This window comes from Lepisosteus platostomus, chromosome 3 (assembly GCF_059453375.1).
Source record: "Lepisosteus platostomus isolate fLepPlt1 chromosome 3, fLepPlt1.hap1, whole genome shotgun sequence".
NCBI classification, from domain to species: domain Eukaryota; kingdom Metazoa; phylum Chordata; class Actinopteri; order Semionotiformes; family Lepisosteidae; genus Lepisosteus; species Lepisosteus platostomus.
The window spans coordinates 44,153,356-44,169,986 of NC_142613.1; the positions used below are offsets into that span (position 1 = coordinate 44,153,356).

General features: G+C 34.6%; 1 protein-coding gene across 2 annotated transcripts in view; it reads right to left on the reverse strand.

Annotated features, from left to right (window-relative positions):
* Positions 1 to 16,631, reverse strand: part of lin28b (lin-28 homolog B (C. elegans)) — a 61,942-nt gene that overhangs the window by 39,624 nt on the left and 5,687 nt on the right. Inside the window, exons 2-3 of one of the 2 annotated variants that reach the window (XM_088625702.1) lie at positions 11,107 to 11,155; positions 3,321 to 3,511 (exon numbers count right to left, since the gene is read on the reverse strand). In XM_088625702.1, the coding sequence (XP_088481828.1) occupies positions 3,321 to 3,511; positions 11,107 to 11,140 (225 nt within the window). In that variant the 5' untranslated portion in view covers positions 11,141 to 11,155. Of the gene's footprint in view, positions 1 to 3,320; positions 3,512 to 4,122; positions 4,359 to 11,106; positions 11,156 to 16,631 lie in introns of those variants that run through there. The other variant, XM_088625703.1, reaches the window with a different exon arrangement.

Consider the following 16,631-nt stretch of genomic DNA (forward strand, 5'->3'; position numbering starts at 1 on the left):
GGGCTTAAACTGAATAAATTTGGGAAGGCAGCTCTCTTAACATACTTGCTGAAAAGAAGCATAGTATATGCAATCACTTGAATGATCTTATGCAAACTCCAATTTAGTTGCCATTATTTTTAAATAATCTATTACACACAAGCAGAATTTAACTGAAAAACATTAGAGTTTGTACATTCTTGACATAGCCTGTTTAAACAATTAAAGACAAGAAGGCAATGTTGCCAAAAAACAAAAACAATTAGCTTGTTGTGTAGAACATTTTAAGTTAAGTGTTACTCTTAAAGGAAACAGAAAACAATTTGAACTTGGATTCGTATTTGAAATACAAAATGATCAATTTCTATTTCACTTCATCTTTATATCATTAGCAGTGCTGGGTAAAAAATCTTAAAATGCTTGAAGCTGATAGACCAAACCACACAGAAAGATGAAATATGGTGATGAGGTCTAATAATCTTACTTCAATTCCCTAATACTATTAAAGGCATTAAAGAGAAATGTCACAAAAATTTAGGAGCACCATACTTTCCAAACTTATGAGAAACTCGCTGGATTCCCTAGTTATGATACATTGCAGTATATATATAAAAAAAGACTTGTGTATAAATGAAGAACACTGTTTCAAGGAAACACAAAGGTTTTGTGAAACCTTTCATGTCAGAGAGTGTCAAAGCTATATTCAAGTATAATTAACATTCCAACAAAAACCATTATTTTATAATTTTCAGTAATGAGCCAAAGTTGTTCTAAAGAGCTTTACCTTAAATTAACTCAAGATATAACAGCTATTGAGGGAAATCTTGAATTCTGTGAAAACTTTATGGGCTTTCTAAGGGGGACATTTCCCAAAAATATTTAACAAAAATGACTGGAGTGTAAATGCAGCCATTAATGATCTTCCTTCATCACACCAATGCAATACTAATGTAAACTGAGGAGCACTTAACCGAGTTTAGATGAGCAAAACACAATGTGATGTCCTATATAAACCCAAGTATACAAAGAATGACACATGCATTGCACCTGGATCCACCTGTATTTGAGACAACAAGTGTAGTACCCCTGGCACCAGTATATACCAATGGGATATATACTAATATAATGGGGCACCAGATACAGAACCCCAATGTCATGTCATGTCATGAGCACCATGAACAAACCAAATCAAGCCACTCACCTCCATAAACGTGAGACCAACAGAGTTCACTGTCTATGGAAACCTTTTGGGCGTTACAAAACAAGATATTCAAAGTAGCAGTCTAAGCAATAAGTTATTGATGTGATTATAGTGAACTATATACTTGGTTTAATCCCAAAACTCTTCAGGATGATTATTAATAGCTGCAAACATGTAATCAGTCCATTAATTTATTAAGGAGACATGCTCTGTCTGTTTCAAAACAAAAATCGGATAAGGGGAATAATAAAGGATCCAGTAAAATTAATACTACCTTACAAATTATTCTAAATAGAAACTTCTTGTAATACAATTTATTTTGTGTTCCTTTGTTACAGTAATTAGTGAGAATTGCTTAATGACTACGAAGATAGAAAGCAGAAGGGGAGACAGATTCCAATTTTTTAGATTTGTAAGGCCAATATGTTTTATTACTGAAAAAGATGGAAATTAATTATATGGTATTACATTATTTCTTTCTTCTACATCTCCTAACGTCTAATATTACTATTTTCTGCATATCCCGTGTCTTTAGATTGTTTAAACATTATATTTGTCCGAGTATTTTAATGGTAGCATAAAGGTATTAATTTTCTTTAAGGTTGGCCTTATAATTTTCCCAGTAGGTGTCTGAATTAACCAGTAGCCTGTTGGCCTAACATTTCAGATCTGAAACGTTGTTCTAAAGCACTACACGACAGACAAAGCTTATTTTAATGAACTGAGACGAATTCAATATTCTGCGATGTGGTATTCTGCGATGTTGTTTGCATGCACGTGTCGCACAATACAGCCATTGACGCGCTTTTGGGCCTTTAAAAGCATACTTGCCTACCTTTTTGCGTTACACCCAATGACTCGATAACCTCACTAGAAAACACATCAGAACATATAACTATTATATAGATTAGATATACAGGAGCCGTTTTCATTAGATCGGATAAAAGGGAATAGACGACACCAATTAAAGATTTGACTCAAAAAAGGATTTTTATTGCCATATTTTGAATGGGGGCGATGAAAAACGTAACAACAGGGTGCGAATAACAAACGGCGAAAATTGGTTTCCTTTCCTCTGTCGTCCCTCCATTGATCTATAAAGCAACTTTATGAGATCGTAAAGCACAATTTAACGACCCAGACATGGTTCAAAAAAACATAAGGGGTAAAAAGCAAACTGGCCCCAATCAAATCGGAAAACAATCTACCCAGAGATCTAAAAAAAACAAAGGCAAGTATCGGACTATTGCATCAAACTGAAAGCTCTGGGGAAGTACGTCTGGAATCCATTGCTAAACGGTATCTTTAAAATGAGAATCTCCGAAACGAGCACACAATGATACAGGCATTGGACATACAATGTAACCAAATTTTACTATCTTTATTAATAAGGCTTCATGTGGGTGGGGAATGATAGGCTAGCACTAAGCAGTTTTTACTTCTTTATTTAGCCAGCCATTATAAAGAAAGAACCGGATTTCAAATTCAACAGATGAAACGATTTCCTCAATACAACTTTACAAACTAAACTATGTGTATAAATAGGGCACAGTGCAGCAGCGTGCTAAATGCAATTTACCAGTACTTCATCAGATAAAACACAGTATAATTTGCCTACAACTAAGCCAACGTTGTGTGGCTAAGAAATATCGTTGAAATAAAGAGCATGTGTCGAATCCACTCTGCTCCATGAGACGTTTCATGTTCTCGCAAGAAGCACTAAGAAACTTTAAAAAAGGTTTATGTAAAGAATTGCACATTAAGGAAATGCGAAGTAAAATAGTCTGAGAACCTGAGAATGTAATCTTCATTTCGAAGCCTTCACATTTGTAAAGCATCTCTGAAAAACAGCATTCCAGACTGACCAGTAGGTTTCAAAAATATAAACAAGAACCGCCTTTAGCCACACGCTTTATCAATCTCAACGTTCTTAAAGTGACAGCGTTGATATCATTTAACAAAGTGTTTGATAATTGATTTTTATTAACGCACTTAGGACTTCCAAAGTTTTCAGTAAAACTATTGTTCGTAGTAAAATAAACTAACCTATGTTTTTTTTCTAAATAGCTGGATGAGGAAAAAGGCCACCCATCTTTAAAATCCACCATACGTTTTAGTTATTTGTAAAGTGCAAACTTACTTGGTGAACGAACACATCCAAAGGGGTTTCGATAGGAGTTCCCCCACGACTGGTCATTGAAATAAATCCGAACCCCATTCGAACATTAAACCATTTACAATGGCCCGTTCCATGTAGAATTTGGGATTCATCCTCTTCTTCCTGCTCGGGCAATTTCCCTGGATCGTCTCCGCCACCTTTACCCGCCCCTCCTGAAAGAAATTATACAAAGTATTAGTGAAAATGCTAGATTGTTAACTTTGGCTGTTTGTGATAGTACGTACATCCACTGAAGTCCAAAGTGAAAGCTGCTCAATATTGAATCGCATCGCTGTCACTGCTCGTTAAATGTCTGGACTCTACTCCTGCATGTTATACAAACGTTCTTAAGATCGTAATATCCAATACATTACTTGCATATTGTTGATTTAGGACCGATCCCATTATCCTCAATGAAAGATCAAAATACTGTATGCTTCTCCAGTGCGCGCGGCGAATAGCAAAACTAGGAAGACTGCACAATTTGTTCCTGCACATGTAGAGATCTGTTATTTCCCAACGTACATCTACTTAAATAACTTTCTATTACACTCAAAGGGCAGGTGTACAAACGTTTCCCCTGCTCACCCTCTAAAACTGCTCTTTATAACACACAAACAACTCAGACAATAGCTCAAGAAAGCTTTTCATTTGTGAATCAATGGGGGCGGTACATAACATTTTGAAGATCTACAACAATAGGTTAGCTCAGTGCCCCTGTGCGATCTGATAAAATGTAAACCAAAAATAAGAATCAAAACAGAAATATTAAAAATAGAATAACCTTCGGCCATGTTTCCCCGCGGGCCCTCTTTTCCAAACTTGTGAGATGAAAACTTTTTCTTTGAAATAAAGTGATCTTCTGCATCAATCTAACATCCCGATTTCCAGCGATCACAAATTTAGCTCGCATGGTCTAGCGTGCTTTCCCTCTTTTGATTTTTTTCGTTTGTCTGTTCTCTCCCTCCCTCTCTCTTCTCTCTACCTCCCTCTCTCTCTTTTTTCTCTCCCTCCCTCTCTTCTCTCTTTCCCCCTCCTTCTTTCTCTCTTACTCTCCCCCCTCTCCCTATCTCTCGCTCACTCTGTCTGTGGCCCCCGTACACACGTGACTTTGTCAATTACATGCTTTCTTGCTACTAATTTCACTTCGAATCCTGGAAAGGGGAGGGGATAGGGTTAGAGCTAAGAGAAAGATAGCCAATCGCCATTTCTTCTGACCCACACCAAAACAATCAATGGGCGAACTAAAATTAATCTCCCATCATTCTTTAGCTAATTCTAACACTCTTTATGTTCGGATTCCAGAAGGATCTGAAACTTGTTAACTGTTTTTAGGAGGATACCTTGAGTCGTGTTCGACTGTAACACAACACTCTATGTCTATAACACAGTAGTAGTTGCTCCTTTTTATAACACTTTTTTGTTACAAACCCATACATTTCTGTTCATAAATAGTTAACTCGTTTTTGAAAGAAAACAGGATTTTCACAGACGCAAATTTCAAACAGTTTCATCCAAACACATTGAAATGCATTATTTACCTAACAATACGTGGTGACCAGTTTTGTGGAATAATAAACGAACACCTGGATAATTAAAGAGGCTCAGAATAAATAAAAGAATAAACAGACATTATTCTTTTCCATAACATCAATAAGTAAACAATACATAAACACGTTTCTTCTGAAGAATTATTATTTTATCAATTTATTGCTGAACTCTATGATGCACGTTTTGTAGGCCTATCCACTATTTCACTTAATTTTGAGGGAATTCAAATTAATGGTAAAGGTTTAGTTTGCATGTTGTGTGAGGATGTAAAATCAGTTTAGACATTACACATCAGAACACACAATACTCGACACTATCGTTTACAATGCTTTTTTTATACCATTTAGCAAAGAATAATTACATTTTTGACATCACTAATATTAAAGATTTAAAACGAATCGTTCTAGATGCAACGGGAATATATTTAAACACGGAAGAGTACAGATAAAGAAAACACCTACATCTAAACCAGCAAAACCTTTATGCACTGAGTAATCACGAATGATATGTAGTCCATATTATTTTGAGACGTGTGGGCTACGGAATGCTAATTCTGCGGCCCATTATCTAGTACAGTATGTTCTGTGTAATGAAAGGGTACCAGAAAATCCAGTGTCTCGCTTATTCGTCATATCTATAATGGCGCCAACGTGCGTGGACGCGTGTAAAGGTTGCTCAATGTTGAAGGTGTTTGAAAGAGTTAGTTTCGTCTTTCACAGTGGTCAGCACGATTATAACGTGTGTGATCTTATGTGAAATAAGGCTGGAACAAGAGCAAAAAGAGAAAAAAAACATAAAAGTAAAAACAATCTACCAAGTGAAGCAGAAAGTCTAAATCCTGAAATTCCTTTGCCGTTTTCAACCGTAAATGCCTATAGGTTATTTCAACAAAGCCTAATTTGAGGTCAGGTCCGCAAAGAGGATTTAAATTTTTAAGTTTAAGTAAAACAGGGACCTCTAAATTGCACTAATGGTCTACCAATAAACAAGCATACACTGTTAGCATACACTGTTAGTAGGGCTGTCGTATTGAGTTTATTGGTATTTATTTTATTACTATTTTACTCTTCTTTGTGATGGAGTAAGGAAAAACTGTTGTACACATAAGGCATTTAATGTGACACTTCTTAACGTGTTCAAAACCTGTATTTACTGGTCTGCACGGTGAGGGGGTGTACTGCAGCTGAGCTTCCTTTGTTTTTAAACGCGCTTGGACTCACATTTTATAAATGAAACTCATTATTAAAAACACGCTGCAATGTTAATTCCGAGGGCTAACGTTCACTACGTTAAATTCGCTATGTAATTGCCCCCTCTCCGTAGGTTCAATCTTTTTTTGAAGATGGTGGATGGTGTGTAAAGGCCTCCCGGCGCTTGTAGAATGAAGAAAAGGGTCACAGGATTGGTCATCGGTGTCAGACGTTATCGACTCATTCATTTCCAGTAAGGGTGCGTGAGCAATTCGCGTAACGTTAAAAGCAGAAATCTGACCACTGAAAACATCCCTTACAACACTGTTAATAAATTTAAAAAGTTTGAATGAAAATGCATATTGTTATTATCAAGTATTCAAAATGATACAAGTATAAAATTTATCCCTACCTGGAAATACTGTACACTGCATTAATTTACAGACAGCTAGACACATGCATTGTATCTATCATTAAGACTATAATACATTACAACTATTCTATTCTATATTACTAACTATAAAATATTCTAAGGTTAATTATTATTTTATCATGTCCTGAAATAAATACAAGTGCATATGTTTATATTTTCTTTCTACAATTACGTTATAATGTTCTTCGACTACCCATGTAAAGAATGAAGAAAGCGGGAAAGAGAATTTAACAATAACACATGATTAAACAGTGGTAATGCAAGGTTTATTAACATCAAATGTAGAAAAAGATAATTGCCAACGAAGCAGTAACAAAATCGGATACAATATGGTGTCAGTCTAAATTACTTGACTTGGCTACCCTAAGATGACGCAAACAACTCTTATATCTGCAAAAAAAAAAGTGAACGTTGAAAATCCCGCGTTTTCATAAACCCAGAATTCCTCACTGTGAGTTAAGTCTCCCCCCCATTTCTCTGTCTGTAAAAGTGCAAGAACACGTAACTTGAAATTAGATGCCTAGACCACCCCCAAACCCGCCCAGAAATACCATACTTAAACCATTCTAAAATCCCTCATTACATGTGCATTCTCATTTACAAACCTTCCAGTTACATTGACGTTTGACGTATTGAATCAAAACACAGTACTACAGGCGAACATTTCAGATTCATTCTCTTGTGTTTTTTGTAAAGACTTTTTTGTCCAGTTTTTATACTTATTTTAAAAAAACTGAAATGGAGTATCAGAACAAAACGTGTTTACTTGGTTTTCCGCTTGTTAGTGGAAGTATCTGTGTCCAAGTGTGTTTGACGTGAAGGTTTTCATTTCGTTTATAACATACGCGACTATAAAATAACAAAACTACAAAAGACCATAAAAATCCTTGGTTTAGTGTCTAAAACAATCTACTTCCAGAACCTGATAAGCAATATACAGTAAATACATTTATTTCCGATGTGTCTTTCGAGATTCTTAAACCTTTTCTATTATAGCAACATTTTATTATAATTATCCTGACTTAAATCACATTTATAAAATGTATTTATAAAAAGATTTTCACGCTGATTTTAACCGTTCTAAGAGTTTTGCTTTAGACAATGTTAGCAATAGGATATAATAAAGAAGGATACTCATCTCTATTCTGTGTTCCTTAACCTACCCTGGTGCAAATTAAATATAACTAATGAAATAAAAGTCTGGTTTTCAGAACAATGCTTTTCATTTTTTAAATCACACGTTTATTATTATGTTTTTATCATATTTATAACGAAAGCTCCTGTCTTTTGAAAAAAACGATCAATCAGGTGGATTAAACTGACAAATGAACACATAAATTCTGTTTCAAAAGGGGGAAGGAAACAAATGTTAAATGATAAAAGTGCCCTAGAGGAATAATAAAAAAAACATACGGCACTGGATCAAGTATTTATTTAAATAATTATCTTGAATGCAACGCGAACAACAATATGTAGAGAATAATAATGCGAAATCCAGATCTCTCGGAGCCTATCGACTCCGTACACAAACCTCTAATGCTGCATCCCCACCCCCATTCCTGGGTATTTAAATATTCTGATTTGTGTAACTTGATAACGAAATGCTGTGTTTTTTGAGGGGGGTTGGGCGGGGGTGGGGGTGTTCTGTGTGTTTTTGCACTTTGGGGGAGGGAGAACATTGATTAGAACTATAGTTGCCACTTGGGTTAGTATTTATTGGGCAGTTTGTTCCTACCTTCTCCGTAGTGGTGAAGCAACGTACCTTCGGATGGCACTGTCAAAGGGGTCGATTCACTTTAAAGAACACAAATTTGTGCGGATCTGTTTGCTGTTATGAGGGGACCATTGGGCTATGCTAAAGTTTAAAAGAGAACGCCTGATCTTTGCGTTCTTTTTCTTTTATCGGTGACTTCAACGTTAAAAAAATCCTTTATCGCTAGAAGTAAATCGTTTCATGTGAATACACTTTATTCGCGGATACGTGGTTCTGGAAACCTGTGACAAGGTTGTTGTGTGGCGAGCTGAAACTACGAAGAAAATTAATATTTAATTTGGAATATTTTTTGACCCTATATATAACATTAAAACAATTGGACACTGGAACGCTTATGCCAGATATTGTTTCTCACTTTAAAGCTTTACGCAGTAAGCCTGCCTATGAAAATCAATTAATTCACTATTTGAATGCGGCTTTCGCAATTAGACATTTCTCTGTTGGTGTTTAAGCCCAATGAAGGCGCTATATGAATACACGAATTGACCCAGTGGCATATTTGTAGCGTTGAAATGTGTGGATATTCTTTGATCTGAACATGTTGTGAAACATGTATTCAATTTTAGAGGTTTCCTTCTGTCGACAAAATACAATCGAAGAAAATAACTGTTGATATGGAAAATAGGAAAAGAAAACAAAATCACCATATTTGTAACTATGCGTTTCTTTTTCTTTTCGTAAGTTGTTTAACGAAAAAATCACTCAGCTCGCCTTCAGTTTTTGAATGCTATTTTTTCTCCCTTTTCTATCAATTAAATTTGACCTTTCCTTGAATAATCATAAGATGTACAACTCGACGCTTGGTGGGATAATACGTTTAATGGAAGATATTTTAAATGAATACCTATTGCCAGTTCACTGCCTTATGCATGCATTATAGGTAATTCCATTTTATAAGGATTTTAAGTATTTTCAAACTCTTTTCTCCCATTTATTAAAATTTTATTGGTTTCGGAAGTCATACAATAAGCCAATTATTCTGTTCAATGAAATCCACTGTTGAGAGGGCAAGCACAAAAGTCATATAGCATTACAAACTCCGTAATATATGACATGCTCCTTTGACACACAGATGTAAAGAAAACGGTAGGAGACTGACCCTCAAATACACATGTTGCTAGATAGATGTTTCTATACAGTTTCTATAAACCTGTATTATACCAGAATAACAGTTAATGAAATTATTCATGTGACACAGTTTGTTGATCGATTACAATTAACTAATCATTCTGTTGGATATAAATATTGCAGCGTGTTATTATTGTTTTCCATTTTTAAACAATCTCGACTGACCACCGCAATTTCGTGTTTATTTACTTCAGTCTTCAGCATCAAATAATCACTGGACCATAATTCAGCCGCGCGTGTGGTTGGTTACTAGGAGAATGGGTGGACAATCACTCCAGTACGTAAATCTACTTCAGAAGGTTTACCTTTACTTTTCAAATCATTTTAAAGATTAACTTCTTAAGCTTTAACACAATGTACAGTAGCTCCATTTAGTCTAGGAGAGTCGTTAAGACCCTGTGCCTTGCGTTCTATGGACTTTGGGCTTCTTAACATCCGAATGCTCGGTAAGAGTAGAAGGTAGATCCTTCAATAATCATTATGCTTTCTCTGGAACTTCCTTCCAATTTCTTCGTCCTTTTCCGTTTTAAATTGCAAATCAAAGGTTCACTGCTTGCGTGGACTTTTAGACGTCTGTGTGGTGAGCTGAGATCAGTTCCTTAAAAAGGCCACGTCTCAAATCTCTATAAATAATTATTATTTAAAAAAAACGTTACACTGTAATGTTTGAGCATTCAGTTATGTTATGCACACGACGTTCGTAATGCTAGATGGGCTTGTGGCATTCTTAAGGTTAAAAAAGTTGATGACATCACCAAAGGAAACCCCTTCTTTGAGTGGTGACGTCAGAAGCTGCCCAGCAATGTGCTTGAGCTTTACAGCGGAAAGAAAGTGCCGCTGGGAAAGGAGCCAATATTGACTCAAGCAAGTAATACAAGGACGGAAAGCCAACAAACCAGCATCAAAAGTAAGAATTTTTCACCGATGCATCGCATTTTAATGTGTGCTTAACGATCGTCTTAGCTTCGGAAGAAACAGGCTGGTTAAATAGTCTTTACTAAAAGTTATTTTTTACAACATCGTCTGTAAAATGTAAGCAACTTGTGACGCTATTGTTTGTTTCGGAGCTACAAATGTGTAATTACACGATGTTGTTATCGTATTTAAAGTCGTATTACTCACTAGTATGAGTTCATCTCTTCATCTAGATTTGATCTAAGTAAACTGTGGAAGCTGACACAAAAAAACATATTTGTGAAACAGCTATGTTTTGTTTTGTTACACCAGGGAACTAAAACGTCAACAAATCGTTTAAGGTTTATTAATTATTAACGGTACCTTTCTTGTATGTTTAGACTAATATAAACTTTGACAAACACTACAATATAAACGGACACATAAAGTAGTAAACTGCTTTTAAAGTGTAACTTTTGTGATTGTTGCTGTTAAGCCGTTTAATAGTCCATATTGTTAACTTTATCTTTGCCAGCGGTAAAAACAATCAAAATCCCGTAAATGTTATCAATGATAATTCGAATCTATGTTGCAAAACTTTTCCGTCGTTTATTTTTATTAATATGTATTTTCTAAAAATACACTTGAACTGGATGTAACTCTCTTAATGCGCACGTCTTTTCCTCTTCGAAATAACTGAGGGAAAGCGCCTTGTTTTGTTGATTTCCTAAATAATAAATGGGGAAAAAGCATTTCCGCAAGCCTGCATTATATAGTGCTGTTGTAGACGCGACTCACCTGAGCTTGATGAGGCCTTCTTCAATGTGCTCATAGTCCCCTTGAAAACCTGAAAATGATAGGGATAATGAATAACCCGACGTAAAAAGTCTAATTATATTGTCTTGTTATTTCATGATAGTGTACGAATGTACGGTAACACCTTTCAGAACTTTTTTTTACCTAATTAGAGAATAGTTTAACACAATAATCAGTTTGTCAAAACAAATGAACGCCTGAAAATCAAAGGTTATGCCGCTTGCGATTTTTCTTAATTGTCGATATTATCGCTCATTGCTTTAAGGCAGACCGCATCACGGATTTTTTTCTTTACACAATGCAAGGTATTATTTCCGCCAATTAATATTTAATTATAATACTGTAACTCAATACGGTTTGCGTGCTGGAACTCCTTAGGTTTGATCTCATTAAAGGTCTCTTTTTGGGGGGACGAAAGGTAAATATGGTATTTTAAAGACTGTAAAACTGTTATTGCTTGTAAGTTTTAAAAACGAGTAAAATATTTCCAAAAGGTTTGTCTGTCTGTTTTCATATAAGTATATGATAGCTGGGAAAAGACAATTTTCTAGGTATTTACGAAGTCATCATCAAAGGCATCTTGCAAATAAAATGACCGTTTACACACTAGAAAACGGCTAAATGCAAGTCTAAATGACATATAAACATTTAGACTCTTTGTGCTGTCTTTGTTTATTGCCTTGCTTTCAACTAAAGATTGTATAATTTAACTGTTACAGGTCTAAACTCGCTGACAACGATTGATTAAACTAAGAAGGACCAAGCTGCGCAGACAGCAGTACAGTATACCGTCTCAGTATCTAAGCTCAGGTTGCAATTGGCTATTTTAAGACCGCGCTCTTTGTGGACGCGAGCTTTTATTCTGACCAAAGAGGCTCCAGTTATAGAAAAAAAGAACAAAGCAGGTGTTTCGAAGATTGCATGTTAGCAGAAAGTTTGGTTTCAGCCCGAACAGCATCTGGCGACAGTAAACCGTACTTTCTTCTCACCAACATAATTCCTGGCAGGTCTGCTGTTGCAGGTTAAACCGAGGGGGCAAACCAGAGATCAGTCCAGATAAGAAAGAATATAACAGTTAGGCCTAGGGTCTCTGCAGGTTTCAACGGCACATCCACTTTCAAGTCACCATCTGTTTGTCATATAGACCGACTATAAAAATTCTAGACAATGCATATAGTTCATTCGAATTAAATTTTGTAACGTGCTGAGAAATGCATTACATTATCAGATGTATTATATCGGTAATTCTGTTTAACATATTGATGATTTGTTTTTTGTTATATCTCAGTCTTTTCATTTTATTGAATGTATTTGTTGTTATGAAACAATTATCAGCAGTATTTATATTATCAGTAAATGCAGCTGCTTAAATTTTGAGAACGTTTTATAATTGTTGGAATTTAACTCGGATGTATTGCAAATCCAGTCATTTAAAGTACAATTCACTAATTTGTAATCACAACCAATTAATATAAACTGTATCATATCTATCTGTTGCCCGCATTTGGCTTTTAGCAATGACATTCTTCCAACATAAGAGTTATTTTGAAAACGTCTGAAATAATTGGTTTTAAACGGAAAATAATTTTGTATCTTTTGCAGACTGGAATCTAATTATTCTTTAGAAAACATTTTATAAACTATTGTAAATATTCAGTATATAATGTTTATATATAAGATGAATATAATATATGCCAGTGCATAACAGTTGAAATCTACAGCAAATGCATCATGCACATCTCAGCCATTTAATATTAGGACAAATTGTTGCACGTTAGCTGTGTAAACTATTATTCAGATTCAGTACACAGAAACCTTAATAGCATCTTGTATGAAGTTAATAGTTTGAAGATATATGATTGTAAAGAAGGAAAAAAATAGAACAATTTAAAGACAATTCCATATACCCCTTTGTAACGATCCAGCTTGGAATGAAGAGCTGATTGATAGACAAAATGGTGCTCACAATACCGCAAATGGCTTTCAACCACTCAGATGTGCTTAACATATTTATTTTAATATTCCTTCCCCCACCTATACTTAAATGTTTATAATCATTTTGGACAAGGAGAATTTTCATACTTATTTTGTGCTCTGAAGTACAATGTAGTGTATGGAAAATGCAATTTGTATATTCGTAATTCGGTCCCACACCCAAACCATGTTTCTGAATTTGTAAGAAGTCTATACCCCTGTTTGTACCCAATCATTTCCAAGCATGTCTGTTGTAAGATACAGTCAATTCTTGTACATCCTCCCAACATGACGCTGAGCATGTTATCGTAGGTGAGATGATTCTGAGGTAAGGGTGTACTTGAGCTTTTTTAGGTTGTTTTATTACATCATAAAGTCTTCTATCATGTTCTGGATAATTCAAGGCATTGTGGGGGGTTAACTTTAGTTCTTTAGTTGCTCTCAGAATCAGATATGATGTGCTAGAATTTCTTCACAAATTCTATTAGCATTTTAAAGCTAGTATTAGGTCCAGAAACACATTAATCCATTTACCTCTGACACTTAAACGTAAAGCAGCCAAAATGATCAATTGTCAGAGAAGGCTGTTGGACCTTCTGAGAAGGCTTCAATTCTCAATGAAGGCTGTTGAACCTTGGTGAGAATGCTCAGAAGATGGTAAAAAGAGGGCTGTCCAGTGTAACCCCTTACTTAAGAAAGAAGTAAATTCCCATAACAACATGCATTACCTCAGGTTGCTAAAAAGTACAGGTTTGCCCAGAAGATATTGTGTCTAGCGGCATATGGCAAAGTTGATTAGCAAACATTTAGGAATTGCTGTGTAAAAGAATTTTCATGGTTTGGACTTTTCTCAAAATATTGTACAGGTGAGAATTTCCTGTTAGTATTACTGTCTATGGACTAGATTTTGGATTGAGTTTTATCAATCATATAATTTTACCTCAGGACGTTAGTTTGCTTTACTCCTGATAAAGTGTATTGTATATTGGAATTCACAATGTTTCATAATGACTGTCAACACAAATTGAGAATAGTTCAAAATTATATTGCCAATGATAATGCATCTTGACGTACATATTCCACATCTTCCATGTGTACAGTTTAGTACAAGAATATTCAACATTGATGCTTTTTAAAACTATTTTTATGTTTTGGAAAATGTTGTTTAGAAAGAATGCATACAATACCCTGAATATTGTTTTCAGATTTTATTGTTGCAAATGATATATATATAACACATGCAACTGTATTACTGTATTACGAATTATAAAAGTCATCATTTGCTCGAATATTTGCATGTAATTGTTTTTAAGATTTTAAATTGTTTGAGATTAAGACATTCACTTATTTTTAATGATCTGCAAACATCAGCTTTTAGGAACTGGGATGATCTAAATAAGGGCTTCACCAAAATATGGAACAGCCCAGCTATATTTAAAACTAGCTAAATCAGGATGAAATGTGATTTTTCTTCTGATTTTTCCACAAATAACTGTAAAGATTATAACTGATTTTACTCAAACAACAGTAATTGATTTGCAACACACATACACATGCACAATAAACAAAATGTAAATTGAATTAACCCTATGCAGATACATTGTGGTATATTATAGTATATGAAGAATGTATATGGTATTAAAGGACAGTACTTTAATTATCTAAATTGACTGTGCTGTATTATTTCACATTAACAAAAACAGCTTACCGTTGCCAAGCCAGCTTTCAAGTAGCTTTTACTTTCTTCAAGGCTTTCCATATTGTGTAAATTAAGACAAATTCCGCCTGTTGAAAACTTGTTGTAAGTAAAACATAAATAAGAATTTCAGAAATTCTCATAGCATTTTTCTCATTTCATTTGGTCTGAAATGTCTACTGACATTTTTTGTATATCACATGATTGGTCCTAATAGTAATTTGTTTTTATTTTTCAACCTAACAGCTTATACCCATCTACAACTTGTATATGCAATTTGAGGGACAAAAGAATATTTATGACTTTTAATGTACAATGTGCTGCTAAAATATATTTTTTTGAAGCACCTGGCAACCTAATCAACTGGAGCAGAACATGCAAACTTCACACAAAGCACCTTAGTCAGGATCAAAACCAGGGTTTAGGAACTATGAGGCAGCAACTCAAAGCCCCACCCTATCATGCTGCAGTGTCCATGTACAGACATATATTAAAAATGCCACATGATATGGAAGTAAGACATTTCATTACTTAACTTGTAGGTTGGTGATAAAGTACAAAATACAGAAAAACTTGAGAAACTTGAGACAGGAGTAAAAAGTTACATTTTTCTGGGGGTGGGTGTTTTGTTAATAGAAAGAAGACATTTGAGAAAGTAATCATTTTCTTCTTGGTGTTTAAATGTGTTTGTTTTATCAATTAGGATAGCAGTGAAAAATGTCAGTATGAACTGCTTTAAAGCAGTTGTCTTGGTTGATCAGCCTAGTACCCATATGCCCATTAGTTCCCGATACGTTCTGTACTCTCAAGATTACACATTTACCTAAAGTTTTCCTAATTTTGTAATCCTTCCCTTATTTCTGTAATCATTTTAATTTTCTAGTAATTGGAAACAAAGCATTCAGCTTAGAAGTCTGAAAATAAATAATAAGCCTCTCAAATTAGATATGTTGTTTACAAACTAAATCGTTTAAGGTAATGCAGCATATCAATTTACTTAAATAATATCCTTTCAACTGCTGTCAAAATTGTTTTACCATTCTTATCGAATGGTGGAATTAGTATGACTTTAAGTTGAATGACACCACTACCAAAAACAACTCTTTAAAAAAGAATCACTGTATCTTCTCTTTCCAGTCTCTAACTTTTCAGTAAAGCATCAATTAAATCAATTTTTATTTTAATATTTATCACAAAGTAGTTTTGAAGAACATAAGAAAGGTAACAAGTGACAGGAGAGCACTTGGTTCTTCTAACAATTTTAAAGGAGAGAACGTCGTTCTAGTGGCATGAAAGGACAATTGTTTGAATCCTGAAAACATCTAAGTCCCACACCTCCTACATGCCTTTTGGTAGCTCTGCAACTGAAGCCATAAGGAGACTTTTTCCCTGTGTGTGCAAGTGAAGATCAATTAAGTGCCTATAGAACAGATGTCAATTGTGTGGGATAGGAGGCTGTTTTTTAGCATGTATAAATCTGCGTTTCTCTTAAAGGTTATAGATGTTATAAAAGCTTGTTTGTAGTGGACTTTATGGTGGATATAACAGATCTTATTGTATTTTGCCTGTTGCAAATAAGTAGTAAATGGAACAGGATAATGAATATTGAAAATATATAATGTTATTACATCGTTTCAAATAAATTGAGGGATAGTAACAATAGTAATAGTAAGTTTTTCTGTTATGTTCAATGAACCAATTACCCGGTTTTTTTATGCAAAGAATAACTCCTAGTGGAGCATTTCCATTATAGCATCAGTTGAAAATGCAAGACATTTATTCATATTAGGTTGAATAAGTAGTATTCCATCAATTTAATATATTTATATTTCATTAA